Raw genomic sequence first — 17014 nt, 5'->3', positions numbered from 1 at the left:
AGAAAAAACAATTGCTGCCGACCTGCCTTCCATTGAGGACCCATATATTGCACGAGTCAAAAAGAGGGCTGTGGAAATATTTACTGACCCCTCGCATCCCGGACATAAACTGTTTGAACTACTACCCTCAAAATGTCACTATGGAGCACAGCACACCAAAACAACTAGACAAAAGAACAGCTTTTTCCCCAAATGTTATCACTCTGCTAAAGAAATTATTCCCTCTGTCAAACTATTTACTAAGTCTGCACTACTATTACTACTAGTTTTTTTCTCATCATTCCTATCACCCCTCTTCTCCCACTTACAACTGTATGACTGTAACTTGTTGCTTGTATCCTTAAGATTTTTGTTAATATTGTTTCTTGCTTGCTTATCTGACCCTATGGCAATCATTAAGCGTTGTATCTCATGATTCTTGACAAATGTATCTTTTTCTTTTATGTACGCTGAGAGCATATGCACCAAAGATAAATTCCTTGTGCGTCCAATCACACTTGGCCAATAAAGAATTCTATTCTATTGTATTCTATTCTATTTTATTGTATAGGAAAATGATAAAAGAATTTCCGCCACAATTCTTAATTTGTGCAGTACACATGCTGTTTCAATATACAGGCAATCCTTGATTTATGACCACAGTCAGCCGAAAGTTTCTATTGCCAACATTTGTTAAGTAAATTTTGCCCCCATTTATGACCTTTCTTGCCATAGTTGTTAAGTGAATCACTGCAGTTCTTAATATAGTGACACTGTTGTTAAGTGAATCTGGCTTCCACATTGAATTTGCTTGTGAGAAGGTCGCAAAAGGGGATCACATGACCCAAGGATACTATAAATGTCATAAATATGAAACACTTGTCAAGCAAAGTGTTGGTTATGACCTATAAAGCCCTTCATGGCACCGGACCAGAATATCTCCGGGACCGCCTTCTGCTGCACGAATCCCAGTGACCAGTTAGGTCCCACAGAGTGGGTCTTCTCCGGGTCCCATCAACTATAAACAATGTCGCTTAGCGGGACCCAGGGGAAGAGCCTTCTCTGTGGCGGCCCCGGTCCTCTGGAACCAACTGCCCACAGAGATTAGAATTGCCCCCACCCTCCTTGCCTTTCGTAAGCTCGAGCCTCTGGGAGGATGAAAACTGCCTCTCCTATTTCCGGACTTCTGGAACTTTTAGAAGGCCTGTTCTTTCACCTCCCTAAGCCTCCGCGTGGGCCCTTCACTTACCTGACTTCCAAAAGGGGCCGCGTGGAGACTCCTGGGAGGAGTGGGATGGGAGGGTTAGGGAAGGGGTGGAGCCAGCCAGGGTGAGAACCTGTAGCAGCCCAATCCTGGCGGCAAGTCAAGGACTACCTGTGATTCTTCCCTTTTTAAAAAACATTGTATACGCAGCGTAATATTCTCCTTGATACAGAGAGATAATGTAGAAATTTATTTATTTATTTATTTATTTATTTATTTTCTTATTTATTTATTTATTTATTTATTTATCTATTTACTTACTTACTTACTTACTTACTTACTTACTTACTTACTTACTTACTTACTTTATTCGTTCGTTCGTTCATTCATTCATTCATTCATTCATTCATTCATTCATTCATTCATTCATTCATTCGATTTCTATGCCGCCCTGCTCCTTAGACTCAGGGCGGCTTACAACATGTTAGCAATAGCACTTTTTAACAGAACCAGCCTATTGCCCCCACAATCCGGGTCCTCATTTTACCCACTTTGGAAGAATGGAAGGCTGAGTCAACCTTGAGCCGGTGATGAGATTTGAACCGCTGACCTTCAGTTCTACAGTCAGCTTCAGTGGCCTGCAATACAGCACTCTACCTGCTGCGCCACCCTGGGTCTTCATTGGGGACAGATAGGCAAACTGCTCCAACTTCTATCCTCCAGATTCATTGATCTGGAATGTTCCAGAATTCTAAGCTAGTATGACATTTGGAATTTGGGGAGTAATCAGTGGTGGGATGCTTCCGGTACGGGCCACTCTATAGTAGTAAAATCGCGAGTGCGTGTGCAGCTGTGCGTGACCAGTGGGTGAATGCAAGATTTGGCTTCTGCATTCGCGCAGGAACCCAAATCTTACGCGAGGACGCTTGTCCTTGCGAGATTTCGGTGATTTTCACAGAAGCAAAGAAATTGCCGAAAATCACCGAAATCCCCCCCACACGAGCGTCCTCATGTGGGATTTGGCTTCTGCACATGCTCAGGAAGCCGAATCTCCCGCACGCCCGTGCCCGGACGTATGCTGGACACGTGCGCACCAGCGCCCACTGCTGGGAAGGGGTGTGTGCATGTGCACATGAACCAAAAAAGGTTTGCCATTATTGGTATAAGTCCTCAAACTTGGCAACTTTAAGACTTGTGGACTTCAACTCCCAGAATTCTCCAGCCAGCATAGCTGGGAATTGAAGTCAACAAGTCTTAAAGTTGCCAAGTTTGAAGACCTTTGGTATAGGTCAATATCGGCGAACCCATGGTACGGGTGCCACCGGTGGCATCTAGAGCCATATCTGCTGGCACGGGAGCCGTTGCCCTAGCTCAGCTCCAACGTGCATGTGTGTGCCGGTCAGCGGTTTTGCCACGTACAGAGGCTCTGGGAGGGTGTTTTTGGCTTCCAGAGAGCCTCCCAAGGGCATGGGGGAGGGCATTTTTACCCTCCCCAGGCTGCGGGGAAGCCTTTGGAGCCTTGGGAGGGCGAAACCTGAGCCTATTGGGCCCACTAGAAGTTGGGAAACAGGCCATTTCTGGCCTCCAGGGGGTGGGGGGAGCTGTTTTTGCCCTCCCCAGGCATTAAATTATGAATGTGGGCACTCGCGCATGTGCCCACACTCTTTCGGCACCCGAGGAAAAAAAGGTTCGCCATCACTGCTGTAGGGTCTCCTGCTTGAGCAGGGGGTTGGAGTAGAAGATATCTAAGGTCCTTTCCAACACTGTTATTCTATATTCTGTATTCTACTTCCTCTTAGTTCCTATTGACATGCTGATTTTGAAATGTGCCAAGAATGAACTTTAGGACACAGAAGATTTCCCCCACCCTATCTCTTCGTTACGTTACCCTTTGTTGTCAGATACAGTGCTGCCTCTACCTAAGAACGCCTCTACTTAAGAACTTTTCTAGATAAGAACCGGCTGTTCAAGATTTTTTCACCTCTTCTTAAGAACCATTTTCTACTTAAGAACCTGAGCCCGGAAAAATTTCCCAGGAAATTTGATGGCGTCACGAAGGCCCGGCCAGTTTCCTGCCATTCCCCCTTTAATCCCGGCCATCTCGGGCTTTTCTGGGCTGCCAGAGGAGCCTTTCGGTGGCGCTTAATGAGGCTTCGGCAGTCCAGAGCAAATGAAGCATTTTCCTTTCTCTGGGCGCTTGGAAAGGGAATAAACCTCTGCCAGCGCTTAGAGAAAAGAAACGCTCCCTTCGCTGTGGTAGCAACTGTCCTCCTCCTCTTCTTCCTCCTCCTCCTCCCACCCAAATGCCAAGCTTTTATTTATTTTATTGATTGATTGATTGATTGATTGATTGGATTTGTATGCTGCCCCTTTCCGTGGACTCGGGGCGGATAACAACAGTGACAAAAAACAGAATGTAAAAATCCAATACTGTACTACAACAGCTAAAAACCCTTGTTATAAAACCAATCATACATACAAACATACCATGCATAAATTGTAAAAGCCTAGGGGGAAGGATTATCTTAATTCCACCATGCCTGACGGCAGAGGTGGGTTTTGAGGAGCTTACAAAAGGCAAGGAGGGTGGGGGCTATTCTAATCCCTGGGGGGAGTTGGTTCCAGAGGGTCGGGGCCGCCACAGAGAAGGCTCTTCCCCTGGGCCCCGCCAACCGACATTGTTTAGTTGACGGGACCCAGAGAAGGCCCATTCTGTGGGACCTAACTGGTCGCTGGGATTCGTGCGGCAGAAGGCGGTCCCTGAGATAATGGGTTTGCATGCATTATTTGCTTTTACATTGATTCCTATGGGGAAAATTGCTTCTACAGTGGAACCCCGACATAAGAGCTGCTCTACTTAAGAGCAACTCGAGATAAGAGCTGGGAGGGGAGAGATATTTTTGTTCTACTTACAAGCCCAAATTCGAGATACAAGCGCCAAGGAGCTGTCTCCTGAAGCCAAACGCTAACTTCCGCGTTCGGCTTCAGGAGACAGCTGCGAAGCGGCGCGCGTGTTTTAAAAGGTTGCAGCCGGCCTGGGGGGCTCGGGGGGGTGCTTCCAGCTTTCTTTCTTGCTCTTTTTCTTTCTCTCTTTAACCTTCCCTTCCTCTATTTCTTCTTTTCTTTCTCCTTCCCACCTTCTTCCCTCCCTCCCTCCCTTCACTCATTCCTCTCTTACTCTCCCCTTTCATAAGTTTCCTTGCTTCCTTCCTCTGTTCCTGTCCCTTCCCCCTTTCTTTCTTTCTTTCTTTCTTGCTTTCTTTCTTGCTCTTTTTCTTTCTCTCTTTTACCTTCCCTTCCTCTATTTCTTCTTTTCTTTCTCCTTCCCACCTTCTTCCCTCCCTCCCTCCCTTCACTCATTCCTCTCTTACTCTCCCCTTTCATAAGTTTCCTTGCTTCCTTCCTCTGTTCCTGTCCCTTCCCTCTTTCCTTCCTTCCTTCCCACCCTCCGTCCATTCATTCACCCATTCCTCTCTTGATCGCTTAAAGCCGGTCCCTGGTGCAAAAAGGGTTGGGGACCTCTGTCCTACAGGATTGGGTGGCAGAGAAGTTGAACATATGTAAATTTAAAAGTTTAAGAAAGTTTACAAGTTAAGTGAAAGAAACTTCATTATTCATTTATATGTACATGTACATTTCTTCATTAAAAACATGTCTTTCTGCATAATTTAGACTAACTTTGTGAGTTTTTTGAGGGCTGGAACCAATTAAAATTATTTACATTAATTCCTATGGGGAAAAGTCGTTCGAGATAAGAGCTGCTCGACTTAAGAGCCCAGGTCCGGAACGAATTAAACTCGTATCTCGAGGTACCACTGTACTTACAAACTTTTTTACTTAAGAACCTGGTCACAGAACCAATTAAGTTCTTAAGTAGAGGTACCACTGTACTTGGTAATAATATTCTCCTATATGGGAGCGATGAGAGATGTTCTTCTCCCAGGCGTTGCTGCCATTTCAATCCAAATGTATCTTTAGCCCCTGGTGTGTTGACTTCTAAGGTCACTGGGGGAAGTTTCATACTACCTTGAATAAGGAAAGGATGCAAGTTTTATTGAAGAAATTGTATTCGTTTGAATGAACCTGAAGGCCAGAGGACATCTCCCCCATTGCCATCAAACGCAACAGCAGATCTTAAAAATGTCTTCTCACCTTCCCATCCATGCTTGTAAATGAACAGAAGCCATGCTGGCATGCAATTAATTTTGGCTTTTCCTTAAGCCTAATTGGCATTTGTCGCTTTGATTCATTTTTTGAGAATTGTGTTCTGCATATTTAGAGAGGGATATAATTAATGTCATGGCATTTTTATGCAAGACCTCTGATAATCAAAAGGAAGTCTGGTTTCTAATGCACAGCCTCAAGTAGGTTGGGTTGATCTCCGCGGAATATTTTTCACCGAATCCTGAAATAATTGTCTAGCTGGAAGCTGTTGACATCTCATCTCATGAGTGTAAGAAACATGGAAGTATTACTTCTATATTTTCATTTGGCTGTACAGATTTTATTTTCCCAAAAATTAAGGGCAAACATCAACATACATTCGCAACTCATCCCATTTTTATTTTTTATTTTTTTGCTCCAATGCATTCCAGCGCCATTCCATTCCAAAATATCTAATATTGTAGTACACTGGAGGTGCATAGGGTTCTTTAATATTGGAAGACTTTAGTCACAAAAGTGGCTAAAGTTTGCGGAAAAAAATTCCATCTCTATATCTCTATCTCTGTCTGTTTGTCTGTCTATCTTATCTATCTATCTTATCTATCTATCTATCTATCTATCTATCTATCTATCTATCTATCTATCTATCTATCTCTATCATCTATCTATCTGTCTGCCTGCCTGCCTGCCTGCCTGCCTGCCTGCCTGCCTGCCTGCCTGCCTGCCTTTCTATCTATCTATCTATCTATCTATCTATCTATCTATCTATCTATCTATCTATCTATCTATCTATCTATCTATCTATCCACTGTGTGTGTATATATGTATTCATACTACCATACTATCTACAAAAGCATATATATATTCTATCCCTGGTACAAACTATCCCTGGTACAAGCTGATAAGGATGCGAGCCTGTAGCCTAGAGGCTAAGGCCACTGCCTTACAAGGTAGAAGCCCAGGCTCAACTCCAAGTAAGGGTATGGCTACCTGATGACAGCAAATAATTTCGAAATAGATCTATAGTCTCCCTTCTTTTTCATTATCAGCAAAAAATATGTTTTACATACACACACACACACACCTCTACCTACCTACCTATCATTTATTTTCATCATCTACCTACCTATCTATCTATCTATCTATCTATCTATCTATCTATCTATCTATTAATCTAGGTATATCTATCTATCTATCTACATATATATATCATCTATCTATCTCTATCTATCTATCTAATCTATCTATTTATCTATCTATCTATCTATCTATCTATCTCTATCTATCTCTATCTATCTATCTATCTATCTATCTATTAATCTATATCTATCTATCTACATATATATATCATCTATCTATCTCTATCTATCTAATCTATCTATTTATCTATCTATCTATCTCTATCTATCTATCTATCTATTAATCTATATCTATCTATCTATCTATCTACATATATATATCATCTATCTATCTATCTATCTATCTATTAATCTATATCTATCTATCTATCTATCTACATATATATATCATCTATCTATCTCTATCTATCTAATCTATCTATTTATCTATCTATCTCTATCTATCTCTATCTATCTATCTATCTATCTATCTCTATCTATCTATCTATCTATCTATCTATCTATTAATCTATATCTATCTATCTATCTATCTATCTGCATATATATATCATCTATCTATCTCTATCTATCTATCTATCTATCTATCTATCTATCTATCTATCTATCTATCTATATACCTACCTACCTACCTACCTACCTTAGGTTGGAAAAGACTCTTAGGATCTTAAGGGAAATTGTTGCCTAGTTTACAAAGCCCTTGACTTATGACCACAGTTCAGCCCAAAATGTCTGTTGCTCAGTGAGAAAGTTGTTAAGTGAGTTTTGCCCCCTTTCTGGCCAGAGCTTAACAACTGCACTTGCTTAGTTAGTAGCACAGTTGTAAAGTGAATCTGGCTTCTCGATTGACTTTGCTTGTCAGGAGGTCACAAAAGGTGATCACATGACGTTGCAGTTGTCATAAATATGAATCAGTTGCCAAATGGCTGAATTTTGATGACACAACCAGGCGGTTGCTGCAGTGGCTATGAGTGTCAAAAACAGCCATAAGTCTTTTTTTTTCAGTGCCGCCGTTATGACTTCAGATGGTCACTAAGTGAAAGATTGTAAGTTGAGGACTCCCTGTATAGTTGTAACAAGAAATTGGAGCCAGCCTTCTTAGGGCCCAGTTTCTTGCTCCCAAAATTTTATTTGGAAGTACAGATAGGCTGGAATTCATGTCTGTGATCCTTTGTGCATTTAAGATACCTTGAATTCAGAATTCCCTAACCTCTTGGTCAGAAGCCTCTATAGGAAATAGAATGAGTGGAGTTGCTCTCTCCAGCTAGATCAGGGGTCTCTAACCTTGGCAACTTTAAGACCTGTGGACTTCGTCTCCCAGAATTCCTCAGCCAGTTTTGCTTGGCAACTTTGCTTGGCAGCTTTAAGACTTCTGGACTTCAACTCCCAGAATTCCTCAGCCAGTTTTGCTTGACAACTTTAAGACCTGTGGACTTCAACTCCCAGAATCCCTCAGCCAACTTTCCTTGGCAACTTTGTTTGGCAGCTTTAAGACCTATGGACTTCAACTCCCAGAATTCCTCAGCCAGCTTTGCTTGACAACTTTAAGACCTGTGGACTTCAACTCCCAGAATTCCTCAGCCAGCTTTGCTTGGCAACTTTATGACCTGTGGACTTCAACTCCCAGAATTCCTCAGCCAGTTTTGCTTGACAACTTTATGACCTGTGGACTTCAACTCCCAGAATTCCTCAGCCAGCTTTGCTTGACAACTTTAAGACCTGTGGACTTCAACTCCCAGAATTCCTCAGCCAGCTTTGCTTGTCAGCTTTAAGACCTGTGGACTTCAACTCCCAGAATTCTGGGAATTGAAGTCCCCAGGTCTTAAAGTTGCCGAGGTTGGAGACCCCTGAGCTAGATGATCTTCTCATCTTTTGGATTAATGGTCCCTCCACACCCACCATCATGGTCATTAATGGCTGAAAGAAAGTAACAGGGGTTGTCCTCCAACACATTTAGAGAGCATCAGGTAAGAGAAGGTTGCCGTCATGGAAAAAAAAGAATAATCCTTTGTATGATGTAATGTGCGTGTGACTTGCTGTTTTGTAATCCAATTGTCCCTTTATTCTCGCAGGTGTAAAGGATTTTAAATGGTGATGTTATCTTTGTCTTACATGCAGAGCTGAATGGCCCAAAGACCACTTCATCCCACCCTACGTGCCACGATTCAGGAATGGCTGGGAGCCTCCGTTGCTGAGCTTCATGGGGGCCCCAAATGAGCAAGAACTCAACCAGTTGGCTGAGTCTGTGGCCAACGTGGCGGAACAGCAGCGGAAACATGAGATGAAAAGATTGTCGAACGAGGTATGGAAAGCAATATTTTATTTTATTTATTTATTTATTTTATTTTATTCTTTGTCCAATATACAATACATATGGAATGAAATAGACATTAAGTAGTATGTATAGGGATAGTAAGTAAAAAAGAAGAGGAGTGGATGAGAGGGAGAGAATATATAGGATATATGAGAAAATGAAAGGTAATTGGACAGGGGACGTTAAGCACACCAGTGCACTTATGTACGCCACTTAGTAGCCTCTTAGGAACCTGGAGAGGTCAATCATGGAGAGTCTAAGGGAGAAATGTTGGGGGTTGGGAGTAGACACTATTGAGTCCGGTAATGAGTTCCATGCGTCGACGACTCGATTGTTAAAGTCATATTTTTTACAGTCAAGTTTGGAGCGGTTAATATTAAGTTTGAATCTGTTGTATGCTCTTGTGTTGTTGCGGTTGAAGGTGAAGTAGTCGTTGACCGGAAGGGCATTGCAGCATATGATCTTATGGGCAATACTTAAATCGTGTTTTAGGCGCCGCAATTCTAAGCTTTCAAGACCCAGGATAGTTAGTCTGTTTTCGTAAGGTATTCTGTTTCGAGTGGAGGAATGAAGGGCTCTTCTGGTGAAATATCAACAGTTCAACTGCAGGATGGGTTTATTATTATTATTATTTATTGGATTTGTATGCCGCCCCTCTCCGCAGACTCAGGGAGACTAACAACAATGATAAAAAACAACATGCAACAATCCAATTTAATAAAACAACTAAAAACCCTTATTATAAAAACCAAACATACACACAAACATACCATACATAACTTGTAATGGCCTAACTCCCCCATGCCTGGCGACAAAGGTGGGTTTTGAGAAATTTGCGAAAGACAAGGAGGGTGGGGGCCGTTCTAATCTCTGGGGGGAGTTGATTCCAGAGGGCTGGGGCCGCCACAGAGAAGGCTCTTCCCCTGGGGCCCGCCAAACAACATTGTTTGGTCGATGGGACCTGGAGAAGGCCAACTCTGTGGGACCTTATTGGCTGCTGGGATTCATGCGGTAGAAGGCGGTTCCGGATGTATTCTGGCCCAATGCCATGTCGGGCTTTAAAGGTCATTACCAACACTTTGAATTGTGATCGGAAACCGATCGGCAGCCAGTGCAGGCCGTGGAGTGTTGCAGAAACGTAGGCGAATCTAGGAAGCCCCACGATGGCTCTCGCGGCCGCATTCTGCACGATCTGAAGTTTCTGAACACTTTTCAAAGGTAGCCCCATGTAGAGAGTGTTGCAGTAATCGAGCCTCGAGGTGATAAGGGCATGAGTGACTGTGAGCAATGACTCCCTGTCCAAATATGTCAAGGGTTGGGCAATTTAGCAACAGAGTGGCATTTATATAACTCTTGGTTGGCATTTATGGAATCCCAGAATTATATACGGTCTCAAAAAGGCCACCAAACCTTTGCAAGTGTTCACAAGATTTCTGGCAAGAATGCTCAACTGTCATGAGGTTTTGGTCATTAATGTTGTGGTTGGCTGAAGGCCAGCTCCTTTGGTAACAGAATTTGAACTGGATGAGCCGGGTCCGTCGGAGCATCGGAGACCTGTGTGGCTCTCGGAGGATTCAGATAGTGAAGAGGAAGGAGAGATGGAAGCTGGAGGTGCTGGAGAGGTAGAGGCTCCTGCAGTGCCTGTGGAACCCCCAGTTACAGCCTCCTCTGGGTCAGATGAGGAGGGGGTGATTAATGACCCCATCCTCAATGTCCGGGTGCGCAGGGTTATGGGACGACAGGAGCAGCTGCGCAGACGCAGAAGAAGATCTTAAATCACAGCTGGGAGCAATTAGGGAATCCTGCAGCAGGCTTAAAAGGGGAGGTTTTATGGGAGAGCTCTTTGCAGCAGTTATCGTTTGTGGTTTAACAGAGACAAAGAAACAGATCTGGAGTTCCGTCTCTAAACCAACATCTTGCATCCTTCAACAAACCCGTTTTTGAACACTTGTGGTTTGAAAGTCTTTAGCTCTTGAACAATAGAGTGAGTACCTACTGCTGCAGCCCAGTTTGGAGGCATTCTTTACAAACCTTGTGGGGGGTTGAGACATTTGTTATTGGCTTGGCAGATAATCCCAACCTTTTGGTCATAAGCAGACATTCTTCTGCCGTCATTGCGGCCCTCAGCCAGTTTGTAAAGCAATATATTTTGCGTTTCGGAAACCTTCAGTCTGTGTGTGTGTTTTGTCTTTCCTTGCTGCTCAACCAGCCTGTGAGGCAGAACAATTCAAAAAAAAGAAAGAAAGTACTTTTCGGAGTTCAGAATCTTATTCCAGCACATGATATTGTGCCATCGCACCTGCCACCTGAAAAGTGACAATATGCCAATGTGTGGCTTGACTTGTGAGTCCCTTGAAACCGTTGTGTGATGTTTTATGGGGGCCTTCTGCAGCCTGACACCTTTTAGATGGACTAGAGTTTTGAGAACACTGAGAATTTGAGACTTAAAAAGCATGGTGTGTCTGGGGGCGCTCAGCGGAGAAGCCTAGTTTAGGATTAAAATAAAAAAGAAGTATGTATACTTCCTGCAGAGTGAGTAGGGCAGTTATTTTTGACAGGGTTGGAAAAGGAAATTAAATTCAACCTGACAAGGAAGAACAGCATGTTATCATCTCCCTCTCTTTGTTTGTTTCTTTATTCGTGCATTAAGATCAGTCAAGTGACCTTGGTTGATCTGAAAAACCATGCAGCTTGTTTGATTGGCATTTGGATGGAATGAGTGGGATGGAGGCGATCTGAAAACTAGGTTGGGTAGTTGAAAAAATATAGACCAAGAAAACTTCATGGGTGCATTTACTGTATATGGGTTGTCAGGGTTTGAACTGGACTTGAAGACAATTTTGCTATTTTTATGTACAGTGGCACCTCTACTTAAGAATGCCTCTACTTAAGAACTTTTCTAGATAAGAACCGAGTGTTCAAGAATCAGCTGCCCCCAGAGATCTGCACTGCCCCCACCCTCCTCGCCTTCCGCAAGAGTCTCAAGACTCACCTATGTCGCCAGTCCTGGGTCAATTAGATCTAGACCCCCTGACCAATAAATGTGATGCATGGTGTGATTGAATTGGTTGATTGATTAATATATTGGGTTTTTAGCTGTAGTTTTTTAATGTATAGTGATACCTCGTCTTACAAACGCCTCGTCATACAAACTTTTTGAGATGCAAACCTGGGGTTTAAGATTTTTGTGCCTCTTCTTACAAACTATTTTCACCTTACAAACCCACTGCCGCCGTGAAGCACCCGTTTTTGCGCAGCTGGGATTCCCCTGAGGCTCCCCTCCATGGGAAACCCCACCTCTGGACTTCTGTGTTTTTGTGATGCTGCAGGGGAATCCCAGCAGGGGAATTCCAGCATCGCAAAAATGGGTGCTTCGCTGGCAACGGAAGTCCGGAGGTGGGGTTTCCCAGCGAGGGGAGCCTCAGTGAAATTGCAGCATCGCAAAAACACAGAGGTCCGAAGGTGGGGTTTCGAGGACTTCAGTGTTTTTGTAATGCTGCGATTTTACTAATGCTCCCTTCGCTGGGAAACCCCACCTCTGGACTTCCGTTGCCAGCGAAGTACTCGTTTTTGCAATGTTGGGATTCCCCTGCAGCATTGCAAAAACACAGAAGTCCGGAGGTGGGGTTTCCCAGCGAGGGGAGCCTCAGTGAAATCGCAGCATCGCAAAAACACAGAGGTCTGGAGGTGGGGTTTCGAGGACTTTGGTGTTTTTGCGATGCTGCTGATGCTCCCTTCGCTGGGAAACCGGCTGGCAAAAGGGATGAATTTTGGGCTTGCATGCATTAATCGCTTTTCCATTGATTCCTATGTGAAACATTGTTTCGTCTTACAAACTTTTCACCCTAAGAACCTCGTCCTGGAACCAATTAAGATTGTAAGACAAGGTATCACTGTATTAGATATTTTTTATACGCTTTGTTTTTATACTGTATCCTGTGAGCCGCCCTGAGTGGCGGCATACAAATCAAATAAATAAATAAATAAATAAATAAATAAATAAATAAATAAATAAATAAATTTATCATTCATCCATTTCTAGCTCAGATTTCTTGCGTTGCAAGGAGCTGGGAATATCATTCCATGTTGCATCTGCCCAATAGCTTTTCCTTGTTAAAATTTCCAGGTCATTCCATGTTGAAAAATGGTATGAGCTTTTCAGGTTGCAACAACATTGTGGCAGTTCCGTTGAAGATGCGGTAGAGAATGGCCACTCACCACTTGCAATGAAAGAATCTCTGGCAGACTGTATGTCACCAAGAACTAATCTCGTTTGTTTTTCTTTTCTTCCAGCATCCCAGCATCTCAGACTATCCTCCATCTGAAGGGTATGCATTCAGTAACACAGCTTACAAAAGAGGGCCTCTGCCGGACCAGGGGGCAGCTGTGGCTGCTTTTAAGCAAAGTGTTAGCCGACATGTAGATAGGTAACTTTACGTGGATGTCATGTGTACAGTTATGGAGAACTGTCCCAGCTGGTGGCTTCTAGTTTGGAGGTGGCATTCTCTTTATACATCTGTTACTCTTCACCGGCCATAGAAGTAGAGTCCCTTCTCTGTGCTGAAACTAAAACTTATTTCTCTCCCCCCTTCTGTTTTTTAACTCTGCTATCTCTAAGTGCTGCTGACAAAGTTCTGCTTAAACATGCTGTTACAAATAAAGAGAGATAACAGAAATGGATTGTAAAGGCTGAATTGAAGCTCGAGCCTTTTCCCTACTTCCAAACAAGTAGTTCCCTTGTTCTTGGCCAAGGTCAACATGAGGTGGCCATTTTTTTCTGTGGGTTTTAACTGTTCACTTTTGCCAAAGGAGACACAAAAGAGACAGGCTCCCTGTAGCTTCCCATACAAAATCAGCTTCCATGCTATTGAACCAAATGGGTCCATGGATTTTTTTTCAGGTCTTATAACCAGCAACAAGATTCTTCTCTGCCTTATTAATAGACAAGTATATTTCTGAGTCTTAATAGTAAGAATTTGTGTAGCTCAGTGTTGGGTTCCTTGTGTTCTTAAGCTTGGCTGCTTTCCTGTAGACGTATCAACCCATCAATATACCGTTTACAAGATAGAACAATAAGCAGAACAGAACAAAACAGAATCAGACAAACAATCAAGAAGAAATAGCCTAATCAGGGAACTATCAAGATTGTCAAAATAAATTTAGTTTAGTTTAGTTTAGTTTAATCAGAAAAATAAAGGGAACACTCAAATAACACATCCTAGATCTGAATGAAATATTCTCATTGAATATTTCATTTGCACAACTATTCCATTTGCACAACAGCATGTGAAATTGACTGTCAATCAGTGTTGCTTCCTAAATGGACAGTTTGATTTCACAGAAGTTTGATTTACTTGAAGTTATATTCTGTTTTTTAAGTGTTCCCTTTATTTATTTTTTGAGCAGTGTATATATATATATATATATATATATATAAGCAACCAGCAATCTCCATTCTGCCTCACCAATGATGCCACCTAGCTTGATAATGAAACATCTTCAGGAGAACAACTGAGCTCCGATATCATCTAAAGCCACTAGATTTCTGTTTGCCTGATGGTGCATGAATAAATTACATGGTTTTGTTGTACTCTATCACACCTTCCATCTTCAGCATCTCTGCCCCACTGCTTAAAAAGCCTATAAAATACAGGACTGTAATTTTCCTAATTTTAGACCAGTAAAGTAATTTGTTGGGGAATTGGAAGCAGGGAGAAATTACACTTTTAAAAAAATGAAATGTCACAATGCCCAACTAGGGGACCATGTCAAATAAACTGCAGACATCTGTCTTAGATTTAACTCTTCATTTGAACAACATGAGTTTTTAAATGTGTTGGTTGGTGGGCTGGTTGTTCAGAGGTGTCATGTGTAATGCAGTGCCTTAATAGTTCTGGGAACCTCATAATAAACACTGCTTTGATTATGCAATGGTATCTATTGAGATCACAGAAGCTTGCCTTCTCTGTAGCATGTTCATCTTGAGTTCTAGGTAACTCAAGATGGGAGTTGGTCTTCATCACCTGTCTCTTCCCCCAGATGTTGACCTCGGGTGGTTGGACCTCCTTCTGTGTGGGAGAGAGACATGTTTGAGTGGCTGATTGGTTCTACCATCTAGTTATTTTCATATGCCCTTTTTATATTTGTTGTTTACGTTCTGAGCCACCCAGAGTCCATTGGAGTTAGCCACTGCCCAAGTTAAGGGGAAAAGCAAACTACAAAAATAGTTTTCTGCAAATGACAAATAGAAAACCTTTAAAATGAAAACAATAAAAATTAACCTTTAACTGCCTTTCCTAATAATTACAAAGGCAGCTTATTTCTGTTGTGGTTAGCTCTGGCCCAGCTCCTGCCCCAAGGAATGTGGAAGTGAATGTGGGGGAGACATCCACATGCCGCAGGCCTATTTTGCTCCCAGTAGAATCTGTCGACAAAGTCTCTTCTGACCAAGGAAGCGTGAATGACAGGGAAGAGGGGAGTTTGGCAGACAGCCCAGGAGGAGATCAGTCATCTGTATCATCCCTGGATTCTGAACAAGAATTAATGACACATCCACGCATGCATAGAGTGATGCATAGGAGACAACAATTGAAGGATTATTACAAGAGAAAATGAGGCCACCTGTGGTTGGGTGGGGCTGCTGTAAATAGTGCTACAGATAAAAGTGCAGCCTGGTGTTTTAGCCTCATGGAAGTTTATCTGATTCATTGTTTCGTCAAGATCGTGGTTTTTGCTGTTCAGGATTGTGTGTGTGGACTCTCTGGACTTTAGAATTGGACTCAATTTCCCAGTTATTGGGTGAGCAATTGGACTGCATTGAACCTGTGCCTTGTGTGTACCAGAAAATCCCTTTGACATTTAAAAAGGGAGCTGTTTCTGTTTTTCTGTTTATAAAAACTTTTGGGTTTCCTTTTATCATGTGGTGTGTGTCTTCCTGGACTAATTACCCTGTAGTTACGGGCGGTTGAGACACGCCGGCAGAACAATTTCATAATGAGTCCCAGCGACCAGTTAGGTCCCACAGAGTCGGCCTTCTCCATGTCCCGTCAACTAGACAATGTTGCTTGGCGGGGCCTAGGGGAAGAGCCTTCTCTGTAGGGGCCCCAGGCTCTCTGGAATCAGCTCCCTCCAGAGATTCACACTGCCCCCACCCTACTTGCCTTCCGCAAGAGTCTTAAGACTCATTTATGCCGCCAGGCTTGGGGTGATTAGATCTCTGACCCCGAATGTTTGTATGGCTGTTGTCTGAATGAATGTGATTGATTTTTAACGTAACTGGGGATTTTAGAGTGTTTGTTTAGTTTTAATTAATTGGATTTGGCTATTGCATTCTGTTGTTTCCTTTATATGTTGTAAGCCGCCCTGAGTCCTCGGAGAGGGGCGGCATATCAATCCAATTAATAAATAATAAATAAACAAATAATATCCGCTCCACTCAAAAGGAGAGCAAAGTTGATTACGGATGTCAAATACTTCCAAGACAAAGAAGGGACATGTGAATCTGGGACAGATTACATGAAAATAGACATTCCTGTAATCAAGTATTATAATTCATTGAAAGCCAGTTTCGTGTAGTGATTAAGGTATCAGGACAGAAACCCAGAGGCTGTGAGTTCTAGTCTTGCCTTTTGCTCAAAGCCAGCTGGGGAAACTTCAGTCAGTCACTCACTGTCAGCTCTAGGAAGAAGACAATAGGAAGGCTTTGAAATCTTGTCAAGAAATCTGCAGGGACTTGGCGAGGCAGTTGCTAGGAGTTAAGACTGAATCAAAAGCACAGAGACAATTAGAATTTACTTATTATCCATTGTCCTTCTTTATAAGTTTTGTTTAATAAAACACCTGTTTGGGTAAATTTCACTTCTTGAATCACAGGGAGTTTGCAAACTACAGCATAGATTAAATTCCATTTTATGTTATAATGTAATGTTATATAGTGTTACCTCTACTTATGAACTTAATTTGTTCAGTGACCAGGTTCTTAAGTAGAAAAGTTTGTAAGAAGAAGCAATTTTTCCCATAGGAAGCAATGTAAAAGCAAATAATGCGTGTGATTGGGGAAACCACAGGGTGGGTGGAGGCCCTGTTTCCTCCCAGGAGATTCCTAGAGAGGCCCCACGGAGGCTTCTCCTTGCCTTTTACGGCCCTGTTTCCTCCCAGGAGATTCCTAGAGAGGCCCCATGGAGGCTTCTCTGGTTACAGGTTCGGAGGTTCAGGTTT

The 17014-nt window shown here is 42.7% G+C and overlaps 1 protein-coding gene across 7 annotated transcripts in view; it reads left to right on the top strand.

Annotated features, from left to right (window-relative positions):
- The window catches only part of EPS8 (EGFR pathway substrate 8, signaling adaptor), a 229909-nt gene that overhangs the window by 175433 nt on the left and 37462 nt on the right, over nucleotides 1-17014 (top strand). For 4 of the 7 annotated variants that reach the window (XM_070754291.1, XM_070754294.1, XM_070754292.1 and 1 more), the window contains exons 14-15: nucleotides 8602-8785; nucleotides 13091-13224. In XM_070754291.1, coding sequence (XP_070610392.1) covers nucleotides 8602-8785; nucleotides 13091-13224 — 318 coding nt within the window. The remainder of the gene's footprint in view (nucleotides 1-8601; nucleotides 8786-13090; nucleotides 13225-17014) is intronic. The other 3 variants (XM_070754296.1, XM_070754297.1, XM_070754295.1) reach the window with 1 other exon arrangement.

Source organism: Erythrolamprus reginae, chromosome 6, assembly GCF_031021105.1.
Source record: "Erythrolamprus reginae isolate rEryReg1 chromosome 6, rEryReg1.hap1, whole genome shotgun sequence".
NCBI lineage: Eukaryota > Metazoa > Chordata > Lepidosauria > Squamata > Dipsadidae > Erythrolamprus > Erythrolamprus reginae.
The sequence above is the reverse complement of the archived record's forward strand: the minus strand, read 5'-3'. Positions and strand labels throughout refer to the sequence as shown.